At 39.6% G+C, this 19,157-nt stretch overlaps 1 protein-coding gene across 2 annotated transcripts in view; it reads left to right on the forward strand.

Annotated features, from left to right (window-relative positions):
* Positions 1–19,157, forward strand: part of LOC109470275 (AP-2 complex subunit alpha-2-like) — a 42,662-nt gene that overhangs the window by 20,900 nt on the left and 2,605 nt on the right. Inside the window, exons 5-23 of one of the 2 annotated variants that reach the window (XM_019769160.1) lie at positions 131–260; positions 942–1,043; positions 1,416–1,524; positions 2,778–2,928; positions 3,860–4,028; positions 4,638–4,775; positions 7,172–7,279; positions 7,927–8,001; positions 8,355–8,452; positions 9,176–9,305; positions 10,223–10,324; positions 10,876–11,088; positions 12,346–12,560; positions 13,385–13,444; positions 14,365–14,447; positions 15,650–15,739; positions 16,462–16,588; positions 17,186–17,302; positions 18,717–18,786. In XM_019769160.1, the coding sequence (XP_019624719.1) occupies positions 131–260; positions 942–1,043; positions 1,416–1,524; positions 2,778–2,928; positions 3,860–4,028; positions 4,638–4,775; positions 7,172–7,279; positions 7,927–8,001; positions 8,355–8,452; positions 9,176–9,305; positions 10,223–10,324; positions 10,876–11,088; positions 12,346–12,560; positions 13,385–13,444; positions 14,365–14,447; positions 15,650–15,739; positions 16,462–16,588; positions 17,186–17,302; positions 18,717–18,786 (2,287 nt within the window). The remainder of the gene's footprint in view (positions 1–130; positions 261–941; positions 1,044–1,415; positions 1,525–2,777; positions 2,929–3,859; positions 4,029–4,637; positions 4,776–7,171; positions 7,280–7,926; positions 8,002–8,354; positions 8,453–9,175; positions 9,306–10,222; positions 10,325–10,875; positions 11,089–12,345; positions 12,561–13,384; positions 13,445–14,364; positions 14,448–15,649; positions 15,740–16,461; positions 16,589–17,185; positions 17,303–18,716; positions 18,787–19,157) is intronic. The other variant, XM_019769161.1, reaches the window with a different exon arrangement.

The following is a 19,157-nucleotide window of genomic DNA, read 5'->3' on the forward strand; positions in this document are numbered from 1 at the left end:
GGAAACAAGACACGTCATGTTAACTTATATTCAGTGTGATGGAGACAAAATTTAGTATTAAAAAAATATATTGTCCATACCTGAAATTCTTAGTGTTAAACTTAAAGATGTTGAAATGTTATCATTTTAGGGAGACCATTGACGCGGTGAAGCAGAGCGCCTGCCTGTGTCTGCTGCGGCTCTTCCGCACATCGCCCGACACCGTGCCATCCGGCGAATGGACGCAGAGGGTCGGCCATCTTCTCAACGACCAACATCTGGTCAGTATACAATTTTTTTTTCAGTTCTGGGTATTGGAAGTATTGTTTGTGATGTGTTTGTCTACATGTGTGTGTTTTGGCTTGTCTGTTGGTATTCAGTAGAGTGGCAGAAGGGGGGGGAGAGATTTTGTTACCACAGATTGACCTTAAGGTCAAGTTGGCAGGCTGGGAGGAAGTGAGTCCACTCACACTGTTACTGGCAGTACAAGAACATAGAGGGTGTGTCAAAATGAGGTCTTAGCCTGCAAGAACTTAGTATTTATATTCATTTGTGAGTACACTGAGAATCTCTATTAACTTCCCTTCCCATGCGCTTTACACACAGTATTTATCATGCCTATTTCTCAATCCAAAGTTGTGTAAATCTTGACACTGTTTAAATCTCAATTGTCAACCGTGTGCAGTAATAAGCTGCAATCGCGTGTTGCTATCCATAAAGCATAACCACACATGATTAAATGTGCATCTGCATGTGTTTTACGCGAGAAATAAACACAGTTTAAAAGAGGCTGGCACTGATTTTACACACATTCTAAATAAATCAAGAAATGCGGGGTTTTTGATTGTGTTTTGTACAACCTTTATTTGCGATTTACGTGTAGATGGAAAGTTATTTGACAGCTGTGCTGCATATTGCACATGGTAATATGAATGGCTAACATTACCTTTGCCTAACTCTAGGGTGTAGTAACAGCTGCCACCAGTCTGATCCACACTCTGGCACAGAAGACCCCGGAGGACTTCAAGAATTGTGTTTCCCTGGCCATCTCTCGACTCAGTAGGGTAAGACTACTCTCCAGTAGTATCTAAGCAGGTTTTCCTTTAAAATATCTAATCTATCTAAAACAGGTGTGTTGGAGAATAAGAAGGTACCTTGGTATCAGTAGCAAACTAATATTTATACAAAAGCCATACTGTTATAACCAAACCATACTGTTATAATCAAAGTTATAGTCAAAGATAGCAACTCTAGTCACTTTTAATTGCGTTTATGCGAATAGATTTAGTGAACATGCTAAATGCCAGGCGTATCTTTGACAGTGATGTTAGCAGTTAAATGCAGTTGATTTTTTTGCAAAGCTGTACCATTTTGAAAGATCGATAAGAGAGGAATGTAAAGAGGAATCATCCATGTCTCTGCCTATCCCTCCCCAGATTGTGACCTCATCATACACAGACCTCCAGGACTACACCTACTACTTTGTCCCTGCCCCCTGGCTGTCAGTAAAGCTACTCAGGCTGCTGCAAGTCTACCCACCACCAGGTCTGTACAGGGGCACTTCTGGTTTCTTATACTCAATAATACGTCTAAGGAAATACCGCATCGATTTCTTGGAATGATTTTTATGTCACTTCTTTTCTAACTTGTCCTGACTTTGCAATGGTGAAAATATGTCGACCTTGTAACAAGTGTTTTCCTTTTCAAACTTCAAATTTATAGCTCTCTGAGACACTCCTGATCAATCTGTATATTGTTTCTCAAAGCACTGGATAGAATTTGATAACTGTTAGAGGTTTCAAGCAGCATGCAATACTGTATCTCACTGTATCTCACTGTATCTCATGACCTACATGTTGTAAATGTCTAACTTTCATCGACATATCCCTGAAACACTATTTACTGCTCTTTAGAAGACAATTTTGTTGAGACCAATTGTTAACTTTCTAAAAAAATTTATGAAGGGTCATAGGGTTCTCCCTAGTAAGAAATGTTGCTACATTAGTTGAAAGACAGTGTAGGGGTCTAAATCATAGCATAGGGGGTGTAAGGCTCACTATAGACTAGAAATGCTTAAATGCATGGTTTCGGGGTGGAAAAACGTTTCTGATGGGCTAACCATTCCCAGTCTAAGGCCACACCAATTTAATTTGTTGGTTCTCGGATTCGCCTCTTTGTTTTTTTCTGATTTGCAAAAAAAAAAAAATTGATTCTGGTCCTGAATCAACTGAAAAATGCTCATGTTTTGCCCCCAACAGTTGAGGAAAGTCCTTTTCTTCCTAGTTGTTACAGTTTTCCCATCTATCATTGCAGTGGTTTGATTAAAAGTTCAAAATTCAATGTTTAAATTTTAACCCAGCCTTTTGCGTTGACTTCATGGCTCATTTTGTAGCATTTAAGCCTATAATAGGATGCCTAGACCTGTTTTTATTTTATTTTTTTTTGCCCTGTCGCTTCATATTTTTTCTGAAAAAATCCGAGAACCAACAAATTAAATTGGTGTGGCCTAAAGGCGAAAAAACGGTATTTTATGGACTTTTATAAAATGTTTCTGAAACCACCTCCACTGTTGTTCTGAAACACTTCAGTGGGGGGCCTGAAACCCTCTAAAGAGAAATTACCGTTTTTGGTGGCAAAGGGTTTTATAAAGGGTTTTGGGGTGGTATAGCATTTCTAGTCTAAAGTGAGCCTAAATCACAGCAAAGTGGGCCAAAATTAAATGAGGGGGGAGCAAAATTACAGCATAGGGGCCACCATGTTCAAACTATGCTCACTGTAACACTGACATGATTTCACAGAGGACCCAGCGGCACGTGGTCGGCTGAACGAGTGTCTGGAGACCATCCTGAACAAGGCCCAGGAACCTCCCAAGTCTAAGAAGGTGCAGCACTCCAACGCTAAGAACGCTGTGCTGTTTGAGGCCATCAACCTTATTATTCACCATGACACGTGAGTTTTGTTTTTATTTTTACCTTTGTAGAAGGAAAACTTATTGTCTGTTTCTTCTTCTCCAAACATGTAAGATCAATGACCTGGACCAGACAACTGTCACCATGGTAACTGGTACTGTAACTGTCACCATGGTAACTGGTACTGTAGCAGACAACCTGTAGTGTTGGATTATATTATGTAGCAAGTTGCAGAATATAGCTGGAGGGGCCGGTCACCATATATGATTATTATGAATGTACTGTATGAAGAATAAACAACAGTAGTTTGTTAGGCTAGACCATGTGAAGGTAAACATAATGTATTTGGTTTCTTTTGTCGGTACAGGTACAATGTAGGTAGGTATCTGTATATGCATAGCTGGTATAACCGCCCTTTGGCGTAACACACCAGCTTCGCAGGCACACGGCACGGCGGTAGATGGCTACATTATACTGAATGACTTGTTACACCTAACCCTTGAACATATAACTCTAAACATTGTTTAAAGCTATCTACTAGTAATGATAATGCCCCTACTGTACTTGGTGACAGCGAGTTCCACTCTGCGATAGTAGAGCGTAGTCAGCCGTTTTAATTCTACGTAGAGCGTAGACGGACCGCTGTAATTCGTAGAGCGTAATTGGCGCATTTTACGTTACGTAGAGTGTATTCGCCGTTTTAGTGGGTCTGTGGAACCCCCGGGATCACGGCGGGTAATTAGCTGCCGGGTGTCTGGTCCCTGTCACCGCGTGGCTTCAGTCTGTCGCCACGCGCTCAGGTAATGCGTTGTGGCCACTTGGAATTTATCGTTAAGCGTAATCGAGAAGTTTCCGAATGCAGCGTAGAGTGTTGTCGGGACCCTTGCAAGCCCCCCTTAATCGTCCCAGAGATAGAGAACACACGTGTATGATTACTTAACCTGACCCGCCATGTCTTCATGTTCCCACAGAGAACCCACCCTGTTGGTGCGTGCGTGTAACCAGCTGGGCCAGTTCTTGCAGCACAGAGAGACTAACCTGCGGTACCTGGCCCTGGAGAGCATGTGTCTGCTGGCCTCCTCCGAGTTCTCACACGAGGCAGTCAAGAAACACATGGACACGGTCATCACCGCACTCAAGGTACAGAAACTATTGCCTTAACTTCTCAAGTCTGTGTTTGCAAGTAGATATTTCTGGTGTTGTTTCATCTCATATCCCAGTGTTCTAGCCAGCCTGACATGTTTTTCTCTCATCTCAATTTCATTTCATCTATGAGTGCAACAATCGTTAATTTCAAACAAGATTTAATTATCAGCACCCTTTAACTACAAATGTACATGTAAGTCTGAACCTGCAAATGTACAGAAATTATGGAACTGATGAAAAATACAGATGTCTTCAGAACATGGTGATATAGTAACTACACTCTTTTTTAAATAAATCATTCTTGTTATTAATTTTGACCAGATTTTGACAAACACAGATAAATAAAACCAAGGAAACAATGAGTATAATGTATAACTCCCAGAAATCTAAAATCTGATTTTTTTATAAATCATACTTTTTATTAATTTTCACAAACACAAAACAAACATACAGAGAAACTACTACTGAAGGGACATTTTGAACACCAAAAAACAGGTAAATAAAACCAGAAAACAAAGAGGATAACGTATACCCTGGAATACTTCCCAGAAATCTGAAATCTGACTTTTTGTTGACTAAATAACGGCCGTGTCTTGTTCCCAGACTGAGCGTGACGTGAGCGTACGACAGCGAGCTGTAGATCTGCTGTACGGGATGTGTGACAAGTCCAACGCTGAGGAGATCGTGGCCGAGATGCTGGCCTACCTGGAGACGGCCGACTACTCCATCAGAGAGGAAATGGTGAGAAGTTTATTTTGTTTATTTGTTTATTTACCATTTGCATGTATATTACAAAAATTACACAATCAAATAGTTAACAATCAAATAATATGCGGGGTAGGCCAGAAACCTAGGTGGTTTTTAAAGGGCCTACCCCAAACAAAGGTAACTTATGACAAACATATTTAAATTGAACATCATAATTAAACAATGAAATATTTGATTAATTAAACAAAATCAAGACATAGAAATAATAACTGAAGTGTGTAAACTAACTAAAAAGAAATTAAACAAAAGTCTTGTACATGTAATTCAGGTAGCTGTTACAGAGTAAACTGATTAGATAATTAACATAAAAATTAAGGATTAAAACAAAATATTGAAAATAACAAGGAAAACAAACAAATCAGATTGTAGTTGTACTGGGGTTTTGTAAGAAAGAGTTTTAAGAAGTTTTTTAAACACAGGAATTGACTGGCAGTTTTTTAGCAGTTGGCTTAACTTATTCCAGACGATGGGGCCTCTATACGCTATTGAGAATTGTTCCAGAAGTCACTTAAAAGGCACCCAAAACTAGAAAGGCTGGAGCAAATTCAGCATGGCTTCACCAAATTTTACGACATGGCAGGAAAAGAAGGAGAATACAAGGGAAAACAATGTTTTACATCAAATTATATAACCATAGTATGAAGTGACATATAACTACGAGTACAACAGTTGGATAGCTAATCCTCTACATTATTGATTAGAATTCCTATTTGCATAATGCAAACTGTTGATTTTCAAGAAAAGCGTTTATGCCCTGCATTCCAATGCTTGAGCAAGATAGTTTGACATACCTACCAAAACACTTCAATGCTGTACCTACTTTCAATATGGTATGCAGCTGTTCATGGAGTTAACCCAGTTAATCCCAACAGCCAATCAGCAAGAAGAGTAAAGGAAAGCTGCATGCCTATTGGTTCTTGCTGTGCATGCCAAACTGATGACAGACAAATTTCCTCATTGTCCTCACCCAGAATATTTCTTGTGTTGCTCTCCTGATATAACATTTGATGCCTTTAATAGTTGCAATACATCTCGAAGAAAGTATAATTTCCAGATACTGTTAAGATCAGATATGAAGGTATGAAAAGGCCTGTGAGTGTGAGCAGTCATGTAAAACTAATGGTAGGGCCAGGTATCAGGGCAACCAGTAAAGTGTTTTATATATAGACAGTTGCCTGTAGAAGCAATGCAATGTAGCTAAGTGCATTTTCCAATAGGACTCGAAATCCTTTTTTTCTGCACTGGTGCAAGTGACATTAAACGTTGCCTGCTCCAGACAAATTTTACCTGTACAGCTCAGAATTTAGGAAGTACACGTATGGATCATACTGAAAACTGTTCAGAAACTATAGCACTAACAGGCCTGTTAGGGCTCGAATTACTGGGTACATGTGCACCTTAGTGCACCCAAATTTGGAGCTGTGCACCCAATTTTTCTTCGTAGGTACATCAGTGCACCCAAATATTTTTGAAATTCTTAGATTTAATGTAATACAATGTATACATGTAAAGATGTTAAATAATATATAGTAGTTACAGCATGTTGTTTTTTAACATCCAAGTATCAGAAAAAATAATGCGATCATTTTTATAGCTCTTTTCGTGAAATTTAACATAATTATCCTTTTTGCTGACATTCTACTTATTTTATCTTATCTGGTGCACCTAAAATTTTTTTATGCACCCAGTTTTTTAGGTTGGGTGAACCTATTCCCTAAAATGAATTTCGAGCCCTGACTAATTATATAAGGTGCATATGCACCCCTTATTTCAAGCCCTGCATGTCTATAGAGTTCCTATTCTGTTACAGTAATCAAGTCTCAGGATAGTTCCAAAGAAATCAGTTAAGAAGGGGCACCAGACAGTAATACAAGTGTTAGTCAACGTTTAGCATCTGGTAGATTTCTTGCCCATCATTATAGATCCATTTACAGCATAAAAAGCACCTGATGTCCTCTCTTAATGCAGTGTCCTCTTTAACAGTAACATGTCTAGACGTGAGTACAGTTAAAACGTCCCAAGACCACCCAGTGGACGATAAAATCTGGTCTATGTGGACAGGTGGTCACTATAATCAGGATTCTTTTATAATGCTTGTGGCAATGGGGAAAATTGGCAAAGGGACCACCAAAAGGCAGTGGTCGTATTTGCCAGGTGGTCCTTATGTAAAGGTGGTCACTTGTACATTTTGACTGTATATCAGTGGCCAGGTGGTCTTTATGCAGAGGTGGTCACTTGTACAGGTTTAATTGTATGCCCAATAGATGAAAATAATCTACATTGTAATCTCTGCTGTAATTTCTAGCAGACAAAATTAAGCTCTCAAAAACAGTGATTAACAGTACTGTATTATCTGTCCATGTGTACAGGTGTTGAAGGTGGCCATCTTGGCAGAAAAGTACCCCGTTGACTACACCTGGTACGTGGACACCATCCTGAACCTGATCCGAATTGCTGGAGACTACGTCAGTGACGAGGTAAGTACAGGAATAGTCTTTTTTTGTCTTTTTTTTTTTTTTGCTGCGTCAATTTTTAAAAATGGGTGATACTGCTGAACTTCTTAGGGTTACTTTGTCTGAAACTTTGTCTGACTTTACTATGCAACAACAGGATGGTACAGTTCCTGTACAAATTGAATTTGAGCTCAAAATTAAAAATATTAGAGAAAAAGATAGAGATAAACTATGAGCTATGTTGATGTGGAAGAAGATGATGTATATTATTATGCAAAACTCTCTCTCTATCCGGTTTATCACTACATTGTAGTTCCCCGTAACAAGGGTTAGACGTGCTTGCACTCTGATGCTGGGGCTTGATGGTATCTCGCCATTTGTCCTGTGGTTCTTTGCACTGCAAATTTCAATATCCCTGCGGGTTAGAGTCACGGCAACTTCACCAGCCAGCCACACAGTGTCCCAACATTAGGTGATGTACAGGATTGGATGCTCCTTTAGTATGGCACATTCCAGGGATGGTACAGGGTATATCGCTGTTACTCCTGTTACAGTTCTTAGGCTTCTGGTGTGCCTTTGGGCTCCTCAACATCCTGTGCAAGACTTGGGTTTGAAGCAAGGTTTTTACCTGGCTCACCCCTCATTATTGTCTTCCCCCTGCCATGTTTCAGGTGTGGTTCCGTGTCATCCAGATTGTCATCAACAGGGACGATGTGCAAGGGTATGCTGCAAAGGTCGTGTTTGAGGTGAGCAACAGGCTTTCTTAAATAATATGTCTCCACAATTTTTCACCCATGTCGATTAGTCATCAGAAAGCCTTTCAAGAGCATTCACCACTGTGATAGTTTCAGCTACAACCACATGTTGTTTTTCCTTTCTTTTACTGGAATACAAAGTTATTAACAAAGAAGATGACTGCATTTCAGCTTGAAGGGATATCCCACATTAAACATTAATGTTGAAATTGTCATATAGTCTTTCAGGAGTAGGTTGCTTTCACCTGACCAACTTAGACAGTTTCACTAACATCCCTTCATTTCAAACTCTTCCGTCTGATTAAAACATCTGTATGTTGAATCTTATTTTTTTTCCTACACAGGCACTCCAAGCGCCAGCCTGCCATGAGAACATGGTGAAAGTAGGAGGATATATCCTCGGGGAGTTCGGCAATCTCATCGCAGGAGACCAGAGATCCAGGTATGGCACCAGCCATCCACGTTGTCAAGTTAGCTAAGAAAGTTCCAACTCTCAATGTATATTCTTAGACTAAGTCTTCAGATGCATTGTTAGAATGTTGCTTAAGACATTTAATATCACAAATTTATTTAACATTGATTGTGTGTCAAGTACAGTATCCTGCCAAATTTTTCAGTTCTTGTTATATTTATAGATTATTTCATTGTCTATGCGAAACCCAGATTTTTCATGTTTTTGTAGAATGTTTGGTCAACATCGCACCAGAATTTTGCCCATTGCAGATTATTATCTTGCAACACAACATTTGAAAACTATAGATACATGTAGGATGTCATCCTTAAATACGGGAATGGAACCTCAAACAACACTTAAGTGCCATACAAACTACATTTACATTATAGGTTTCACACAGGCACAGTACGTTCTGTGAACCTGCTGGTAAAACTACATGTAGCACGTCGGCAGAACGTACATGTATTGCACCTGCACAAAACCAGCAATGCATTGTGCATACATCACTTGGGCAGAACATCTCATATAAGGTCGTATTCGCCTATATACAAGGTTAATATCCTGTCTATATATATAGTTTCCAAATGTTGTGTCGGAAAAGGTATCGTCTGCAACAGGTAAAATTCTGATGCAACATTGACCAAACAACTATGCATGAAAAGGTCAAAGGTACGAATTCTCCCCTGATTACCCACATGTTGTTCCTTACAGCCCGATGGTCCAGTTCCAGCTGCTGCACTCCAAGTACCACCTGTGCAGCGCCCCGACCAGGGGACTTCTCCTCTCCACATACATCAAGTTCATCAACCTGTTCCCAGAGATCAAGGGCCAGCTCCAGGACGTAAGCACTGTTCTCATTCCAGTTGATTTTTAGGCCACACCAATTTAATTTGTTGTTTCTCGGATTTTTAAAGAAAAAAATATGAAGTGACAGGGCGAAATAATAAAAAAAATAAAAAAACAGGCCAAGGCACCCCATGATAGCCGAAAATGTTACAATATGAGCCATAAAGTGAACACACCAGGCTGGTTTAAAGTTAAAACAATAGATTTTGAACTTTTAATGAAACAAAATTGCATTGTTACATTGAAAAACTTTAAGAACTAGGAAGAAAAGGACTTTCTTCAACCGTTGGGGCCAAAATATGTCTGTCATTGAGCATTTGCATTTAATTTAGAACCCCCCAAAATTTTTTTTTCTTTTTTTGTAAATCAGAAAAAAATGGACAGGGCAATCCGAGAAGCAACTAATTAAATTGGTGTGGCCTAAAAATATAAAATATAACATCATAATCAGACAAAGGCTCAAATAAGCAAGCAAACAAACATTGAAATAACTGGGGAAATTCTAAAGAGAGAAGGCAATATTCAGAAGAAAGTTGACATAAGAACTTAAAGAAGAGGAGGTCAAAAGTTTCAAAGACAGCTAACACTAAGTGTTTCATAGTCCTTTTGTATACAGCAACAGTTTCTTTTCCTGGACTGCAAAATTATGGAACTCCCTCCCAAACACATGCTTTCCTTCGTAGTACAACCCTTTCAAAATAAACATTCACCGCCATCTTTTGGCATAGTCATACATCTGTCGTATCATCTACATGTAGCTCAATGCCTAGAAATGGTCATTAAATTTGTCTTTGCATTGAGCAAAACCATGAAAAAAACATTCATGTATTTTACAACTACACTAAAAATTGCACTTGATCTCCAACATGAAGTTTTGTTGTTTAAAGTATTACTTTGTGATTGTCCCCACAGGTGTTGCGGAATAACAACAACCTGCGAAATGCGGACGCAGAGCTGCAGCAGAGAGCAATCGAGTACCTACAGCTCAGTACGGTAGCCAGTCAGGACGTCCTGGTAAGTTATTCAGTCAGAACATCGGCAGAACATACCGTGCCTGCTAAGTAGATTACGCACAGCACTTCCACAAAACATATATTTTACTTTAAGGCATTGTATGTGAGTACTTAGGTTCACATGCATCTATAGTTTTTCAAATGTTGAGTCGGAAAAGATATCATCTGCAAAGGGGCCGCAAAATTCTGATGCAACGCATCAATGTGTGACGAAAAAGTTTTTAAACAATCCCTCAACTATGACAAAGTTGACAAAAATGTTGGGAAAAATACCTAACATACAAAACAGCCAAAGGATCACCAAATACTGCTCTCAACCCCATGATTTGCATCTCAAAATGTGGGCAACTGCATTTTTAAAACTTGAAAATTTGCTTCCAGAGCCCCCTAGGATTGCGAGCACTCTCCCCAAGTTCAATCATGAACCTGGCCTGACTGAAAAAAAAAATTGAGCTGGGTAGAGCCCTGGAATGGACTAGTGATCTACTGTTCTGCAGCCAACCAATGATGATGCATCTGAGTTCAAGAGATTCCATTTCTTTGTTTCTCCAGGCGACAGTTCTAGAAGAAATGCCCCCCTTCCCTGAGAGAGAGTCGTCCATCCTGGCCAAGCTGAAGAAGAAGAAGCCCAACGTCTCAGACATCGAGGTGGTGAAGGAGGGCAAGAAGTCATCCAACCCCCCCACCCTCAACAACAGCGCAGCCAACACACCTGAGGCAACACCTGCATCAGCACCTGTACCTGTCATGGCGGCTGCACCTGCTGTAAGTCAAGGCGCACCTGTTGGTTTGAATAATACTTTCTGTTTAAGTTTATTGATTGTTATTTTTCATATGTTCTCTATTTACCCTTATTATTGTTATTATATAATTATTATGCTTTTAATTGAAATGGGGGAGGACTAGAATAAGCCCTAAGGCTTTTTTCTCCTCCAGCACATCCATTTTGTCTAGGTTAATTATTCTATATTCTGCTTTGTTTGATTAGTACATTCACTTACTGTATTGTTTTTGTTTTATGTATGAGCAAATAAAAATAAACAAATAAACAAATGTTTGTGTAGACAGACAAAGTTAACAGCATATTGGTGGGGCCTAGGAAAAAATGTTGTGTTTCCTGTTCCAGTCCTGAAAATGTTTTATCTATTTTTTTACTTTGGCAATCTCTAGTGATCCAACTTATACAATACAGTTTAAGAAAGTAAAACTTGCAGGAGCAAACTTAATAATATATTTTTAATTGTCAATGTTTTAAAAACGACTGTACAACGTTTCATCACTCAGTTGTCAGATCATGGAGCTCAAAAAATTTATGACCAAGGAACATGGGTCCACAGAAAAAGGCTAGGGTCGGCAGTTTTCCTGGGGTTGGGTCGGAAAACAGGAAACATTTTTTCCCTAGAACTGACGGGCAGAATGACAGGTCAAGGGTCTGAAAATCTGGCCTGGATTCAGCAGGAATTAGAGGTTGACACTGGGGAATTCAGGAAGCAAGGGATTGCATATTTCCAGGAATCTCTGATTACTTGTTTCCAAGTCTGTTTTTAGTTAGCGTTTCCTGAGTGTTGCCTTTTCATCTTTCCCATTGAGATTCATGATTAGAATTAGCAAATTATTTTTCCAGGAGCAGTCTTTAAATGTACCTGACTAACAGGGATTTCCATCATATGGGTAAACATTGTAATTATATACTAAAGATAACTCAGCGTGCAAAATACATGGTTGCCCAGTTGCCCCAGGCAACCAAATTTTACTTGGGGCAACCTATTTTTGAACCCAGGTAGCCCAGTGTGCTACCTGAATTTTAAGAATGCCCTTCCCCCAAAATCATGCCCACTTGGCTTGCTCCACTGTATCTGGCAGATGCTTTTTGATTTTAGGTATTAATGGCTATTACTAGAATCATGTATGTAACATTACTTAATTTGAGGAAAGTAGTAACTTATAGGTGGGGCAACCTAAAATTCAAGTAAATACTTGCAGGCATTTTTAACAGGTCAGTCATTGTTGTTATTCTCCCAGCCTGTCCAGAGTGCCTCTGATGACCTGCTTGGTCTGAGCGCCGGTCCGGCCGCCGCTGCGCCCATTACCAACAACTTCGCAGCCCCGGCGTCGTTCGCGGCTCCGGCGGCGCCCGCGGGAGGTGGCGGACTGCTCGTGGACGTGTTCGACACGCCGCCTGCCCAGAACAACGTGAGCTCAGCGTTAGCGCCACAAGCCGAGGAGAACTTCTTTAAGTAAGTGTGGCAAAAGTGTTGTTCTTTTGACATGTTTCATTGTTGTTTTCATTGTATAGACCACACTGACTCAGGGCTCTAGCCAGATCAAACTGTTTTTTCCGTTAGCCCAGTTTCTTGATCCGATCTGGGGTAGTGGAGTGCCATAGGTGCTCACAATCTTAGGGGGCATGCTCCCACAGGAAATTTTGGATTTTCAAGCCTTGAAAAACGCAATTTCCCCCATTTGAGAGGCAAATTATGGGGTGGTTGTTAGTGGCCCTTTGCATTTTTTAATACTAGTTTTACCCAAGATTTTTGTTGATTTTTTAAGTCAAGGTTGACGGATTGGTTTAAAAATTTTCCATCACATGCCACAAAGTTTGGGCAGTTGACGGAAAAACGGGCGCTGGCTAGAGCCCTGCATTGACTGTAGAGAAAGTTTGATTTCACTGACAATGTTGTACACATCAAAGAAGAAAGCTGCCTCGAAGATAGAATGAAGTCTGAGTCCAACCAACGAAAAGGATTTCACAACTTGAAAAGAGTTCTTGACAAAACAAACAGAAAATGAAGTGTAAAACCATTCTTCGTTGATACTGTAATTCCTGATTTGTTCACTGTACTGATAAGTTCACTGTTTTCACTGTCTCTTGTGTAAAGTGAACTTATCATTACAGTTAACAAATAATTCCTGGATTTTCTTGTTCCTGCACTTGTCACCACCGTGAACATATAGTTACGTGAACATGTCCATTTTTCTCAGACCGTGAAATTTTGCTACCGTGAACATAAAGTGAATTACAGTAACCCCATGTATGTTACGACTGCACTTGTTCCAATAGTGCGCCCGCCGGCGAAACTGCGCCCTCCGGTGACACCCCTGCTTCGGAGCTTGACGGAAGGTCTCAGTACTTTGACATATCTTGTAGACTTAGCCGCACAAATTTAAAAAGGAAGGAAAAAAAAGGCGTGTGGTGCTTCCAATCCCTGATAATTTTTAACAGACACTCTCTAATTTGCTGGGTCTTTCCAAGCTCCTGCAGTGGCTTTTGTCTAATGTACTTTTTTTCTGTCTTCTTGATTGAGACCATTGACAGCCATGGTATGGTGTTGGACAATGATTCTGATACATGTACCGCTTTCTTTAAATTTTTAACGTCTCTTTAAGTGAAAATGTTTACTTTTGATATGTGAATTGTCTCCAGATAAATGAAGAAAATTGTGCACATTGCATGGATCATTAGCAAAAAAGCTACATGTACATGATTTCACATGCTGTTGACTTACATGATTGTATATTATTGCTTTTTGCACCATCACAAAGAATGCAATCTTGTGTACAATTGAGTAACTCTGCAAGCTTGCTGATGAAAGTGTTTTTTTACATTTTGTTGCTTACACATTTACACAAGATAAAAAGATGTTTTGTTGTACTTGATTTGATTTATTGGGTCATTTTCAATGGAATGATTTAACTACTGTATTGCTGTGATTAACCATTAACATGATCCTGTACATGCAAATGGAAGAAAAGGCATTGCCACATGTGGTGGACAAGGGGGAATTCAGGAGGCCAAGGATTACATACTAACCAGAAGTCTGAAATCTACACTTATATCGTAGTTCTTCTTACATGCTTATTCTTGCAGTTGGCTGGTTTTTATATAGATTTTGGATTGGGATCCTTTGGATTTAATTCTTTTCCTGATTTAAATCATGGTTACAGTTCCAGAAAATGCCTATGAGAGTGAAAAAAGATTTACTGAATTGTGATTACATGTAGTAACTGTATCTGACTGGATTATCATAATTTTCCCGTCAGGTTTGCGATTAAGAACAACGGTGTCCTGTTTGAGAATGAACTCCTGCAGATCGGGGTCAAAGCAGAGTACAAGGGCAACCTGGGTAAGCCAACACATACAACAGTCAACATGTTTAGATTAATCATTAGTGCTGCATAGAGCTGTGTACCGGTACGCAGTACCGATACTGTACCGGTAAAATTGATTAGGTACAGGTCCAAAATACCTAATCCATCAGTACCGGTACTGTACCTAAACAATTTCACACCAATTTTATGCCTATTTGTGACCTCAAATGTGTAAATAGCTGGTTAACAATGGGTCCCTGTGTAAGGACAGTGTGTTCATGAAAAAAACATATATATATAGCCTATATTTTATCTGAGCATTCGCCATAAACAAAGAATAAACCTTAACTATCAAGTTTATTTATGTTTTTTTTTGTTATTGAAGGAGTTCAGAAGAGCATATTAAAATTGGTCGAATTGTTCAGGTACAGGTTCAGGTCCGGACCTGTACCTAAACCTGTGTACCTGTACCTGTACCTGTACCTAAAATTTGTTTAGGTACACAGCTCTAGTGCTGCATACCGGTTCACTGGACTTGGATCCGGACTTGTAAGAATGTTTAGGTTCAAGTCCAAAACAATCTAAAAGTCAAGAACCGAGTCCGGACTTATTACCATAAAAGACCATTTCACATACCCTTTTTGTTTCCATAACCACCTAAAACCTTCCATAGATTGCAAAATCTTTGCTGCAAAAAAAAGAAAACATTGCCATCGGGTATCGTCAAGTACTGGCCTCCATGTTATGTGGCCAAAGTTTCACCCAGACAACATTGCAAGGTTGCCAATGTGCAATTTTGTATATGCCATGGATTTAGGTCCGGACTTACTAGTCCAGAACTGAACCTAAACCTCTGGACTTGAATCCAGACCTGAACCTAAATGTGGGTTTAGGTATGCAGCACTATTAATCAGTGATTGTAAATAGAGCAGTTTACCTTTCACGGATTGAATGAACGGTTAGTACTGTATGTGTTAAATCAGGGGGGACATTTCGAATAGAATGCCGTTCTAGAATCTTGAATGTTATTGTTAATTATAGTGACCACCTGTCCCCTGAGTAATGTTCTTGGTCAGTTTTAGCTGTAGTCTTTTCAATAAAACTAACTAAAGTACCATTCATTTTATAGTTTTGCCCTATCTGAGGTACTGTATATAATGTTATTGCTTTTTACAATTGCATTTTGACAGAGGAAGCAAGTGATAAATATTTGTTGTTGTTGTTGTTGTGTAAACAGGACGCCTGGGCCTGTTCTATGGAAACAAGACGTCGTACCCCTTCCAGTTCTTCACTCCCACCGTGTCTTGTCCAGGAGAGCTGGCCTCTGATATCCTTTCACTCATACGTACACCCCTGGTTGTGTACATGTATGTAAGAACAATTGTCTGCATCTGGAACAATAAAATCTTACTGTAAGAATAAGATTCTGGAAGTATAACCAATGTTAACTTTATAACCCTAACCTATAAGAAAGATAATCTTACTGCAAGAAAAAGTGTGATGAGAAAAAATTGCTTAATTCGTGGACAAAATCTCTTTCTTGCATACAGAAAAATTTGCTTCCAGGAAAAAATCATTTCTGTGTGGAAGAAAAAACAAGAACCCAAGAAATTTTTGGTAGTGTATCTCTTGCAAGAGAACCAAAGATGCAATGAACAATGTTATAAGTTGCAAAATCTTGAAATGTATGAACCATTGATTGTCACCAAATGAAGAATTATTGTGGTGGTAGATGAATGAACCCTATTGGCGCATACATGTACGTTCTGTATATTAAAGGCCTTGGTACAATCATCATATGAGTAAAAATTTCTCACCTAAGTGCTGACGTTTTGGTGTCTATCAGACACCTTCCTCAGAGCATCTGACTGGAGTTCTGCTTTTACCGCTATATGTAGCCAATATAGGTGGTGCTCTTGCGGCGAGAACACAATCCCAAATGTGAAACGTCAGCACTTAGGTGAGAAACCTTGGTTGTGTAAAAGTAAACTCCTGTATCCTTTGTTGTGTTGTGTTTTGTTGCTGAGGTTTTCCTTAACCACTGAGCACCGTTGAATGTCCAGACCAAACCCCTCGACGTGAACACAGTGGAGGGAGGAGCGCAGGTCCAACAAATCATCAACGTGGAGTGTATATCAGACTTTGTGGACGCACCCGTCCTCAGCATTAAGTTCAGGTATTTGTTTTTTAAGGGTTGTTTAGACTTTGATTAAAAGCATGCAGTTTATGTACAAGGCCACAAGAAGTAAATTATATGGACGACATCTGCACATATTAATTTGCCTGTATTTTAAACAAGAATGCATTTTATAAAAGCTGGTCGGGGGCTAAGATGGGAATAGCTGGTTGGGTGGTATCAGACAATGCATGACTCAAATTATTGGTCATGTCTGTGACTCGAATTGGAGTAAAGCTAATGCTAGGGGAAACTTTGCAATAGGGTCAATAAAAAAACAGGAGTGCTAGACAGGCCCAATGAATAAAACAAGCATATTAACAACAGACTAAACACAGATGCAAATTACATGTACCTTTTGACACCCAACCATTTAACCTGAGGGAAAATGACACTCAGTGCCCCCAGCAAAAAAAAAGAATACATTTTGTTCCTCTCCAGCAATGCTTAACATGATCAAAACAAAAGTCGTCAATGTGCAAATGTACTTGTAGAAGTGAAAGAAGTGACATAGCCATAAGTGTATGTGTTTTAGAAGAGACCAATCTGATGAAACTATTTTGTTGTTTAATTATTGCTCCCCTCCCCTCCCCACAGTTACTCAGGCAGTATGCAGCAGATCAACCTGATGCTGCCTGTCATGTTGAACAAGTTCTTTGAACCCGTGGAGATGGACGCCACCACTTTCTTCAACAGGTGGAAACAGCTCAACAGGTAGGGAAAGGACATCACCAGTCAATGTCAGTGAGGGAATAGACTTATCAGGAAATGGCCTACGACCTCTCCCTAACTCTATGAAGCAAGTTTAAACTGTAATTTCCAACACAACGAATTGGACTCACCCAGATTTTCGACTGTGCAACTCCAGTCTTTGTCAAGGAATGAGCAATCCACTGCTTCCGTGACGTCACGCAGATAACGCACGTGACTCCGTGAGCAGTGGATCATAGGTTGCAGAAAGTCTGTGGCGCCCCCCGTCTCTATTGAGAGATGGTTGTAATGCCCTGATGTAGATAGCCTCTTTAATCCCTCGTGCAAAGAAGTCCGGTTCTGAGTCAAAGATTCTTGCTCTCCCTAACTCATAAACACCTCACAAAAAGACTGGAGTGGAGCATTCACTGCACACAGCTACAACTGTACAAATGTACCTGCACTGACCTGGATATTCTGCTGGTATTTCCAATCATTCTTAATGTTATGTTTTTCTTAGACCTATAGACTCTCATAGTCCTACATGTACAAACATTGTATGTCTGTGATACAATTCTTAATTACTTTGTCCCAGTTCTCATGTGTATTCGTCCATCTTTTCTTGTTGTCTTCGTTCCAACTGCTTTTCTTTCTTGCCAATCCTTCATTCTGCTTCATTCTATTCTTCTGTTTTCTCCAATTCAACTGCTGATCCCATCTCTGTCTGCTGCCTGAGAATGGCTTCCCTTTTCTTTGTCCTTCACGTTCTTGTCACGTGCTGAAATTTTTGTAGACGGTAAGGCGTGTAGTAAGTACATGACTGTAGTATATAGGGCTGTGATAAACCGCTTATAACAGTAGGAAGGTGTACATGTACGCTACCGATAGGGAAAAACATTCTCAAAACCATCCTGCCATGCTTTCCTACATGTAACACCCCCTTTTACACATTTGGCATGCAAGAAACAAGTGTTTGTTGCCTGTTAAGATTTTATGTCCAAGAAAAATCAACTACAAAAAGTCTAATTTACAAATGTATGATACACTGTACGTATGTATGTAAGGGAATGAAGGATGTTCATTTGCATGAATTGTTTATCTAATCTTTCTAAGATCACAAATTAAAAGTTTTTGCATCAAATGTGACAATTTGCATAAAACACAAATTACTGTGTAGCCTTGTACGCTTTACATGTCAATGGCAAATAGAATGAAATGGCTTTAATTCAACTTTCTCATTTATGCACAAGTGTTCAAACCATAATGTTTGTATTATACAAAAATAATAAATCATGAAACTGGATGAATCCTCTGACTCTGAGAATTTGCCCAGTTACTTGATTTACAGTGTACATGTATTTTGTCTTGCATTATGTTCTACCTGGATGTTTAACCTTCATCCACACATCATGATGATATTTGTGTTGTTCCTCCCCAGCCCTGGCCAGGAGGAGCAAAAGATTTTCAAGGCTACGTTCCCAATAGACTCGGATACCTCCAGGACAAAGGTACTCATCTCATGTTTCGTTTATGTTTTCGCACAAATTGTAAACCGCCTTTAGGAATATCGTGCCAGTTTTAAACAGTTTAGGTACTAGCTACTTAAGGCCAGATTGTAAGGTTTGAACCACTCACACCGGGAAAGAACCCTACTCTTTTCAGTAAGTGTGGTGAGATCTTTAACGTGCTTGAGGTGTGGCTCTCCCAACCATTCACACTTATTGAAATGAATGTGACTGGATCAAACCTTATAGTCTGTTCCTATGCAGGTTGTACTTACTAACTGGACCATTTATCTGGTAACTGGTGCTGTAGAAGACACCTTGTGGTATTGGGCCACATTATGTTGCAAGTTGTAGGACAATTGGGGGGGGGNGGG

Source organism: Branchiostoma belcheri, unplaced genomic scaffold (genome assembly GCF_001625305.1).
Source record: "Branchiostoma belcheri isolate BF01 breed outbred unplaced genomic scaffold, Haploidv18h27 scaffold22, whole genome shotgun sequence".
Taxonomy (NCBI): Eukaryota; Metazoa; Chordata; class Leptocardii; order Amphioxiformes; family Branchiostomatidae; genus Branchiostoma; species Branchiostoma belcheri.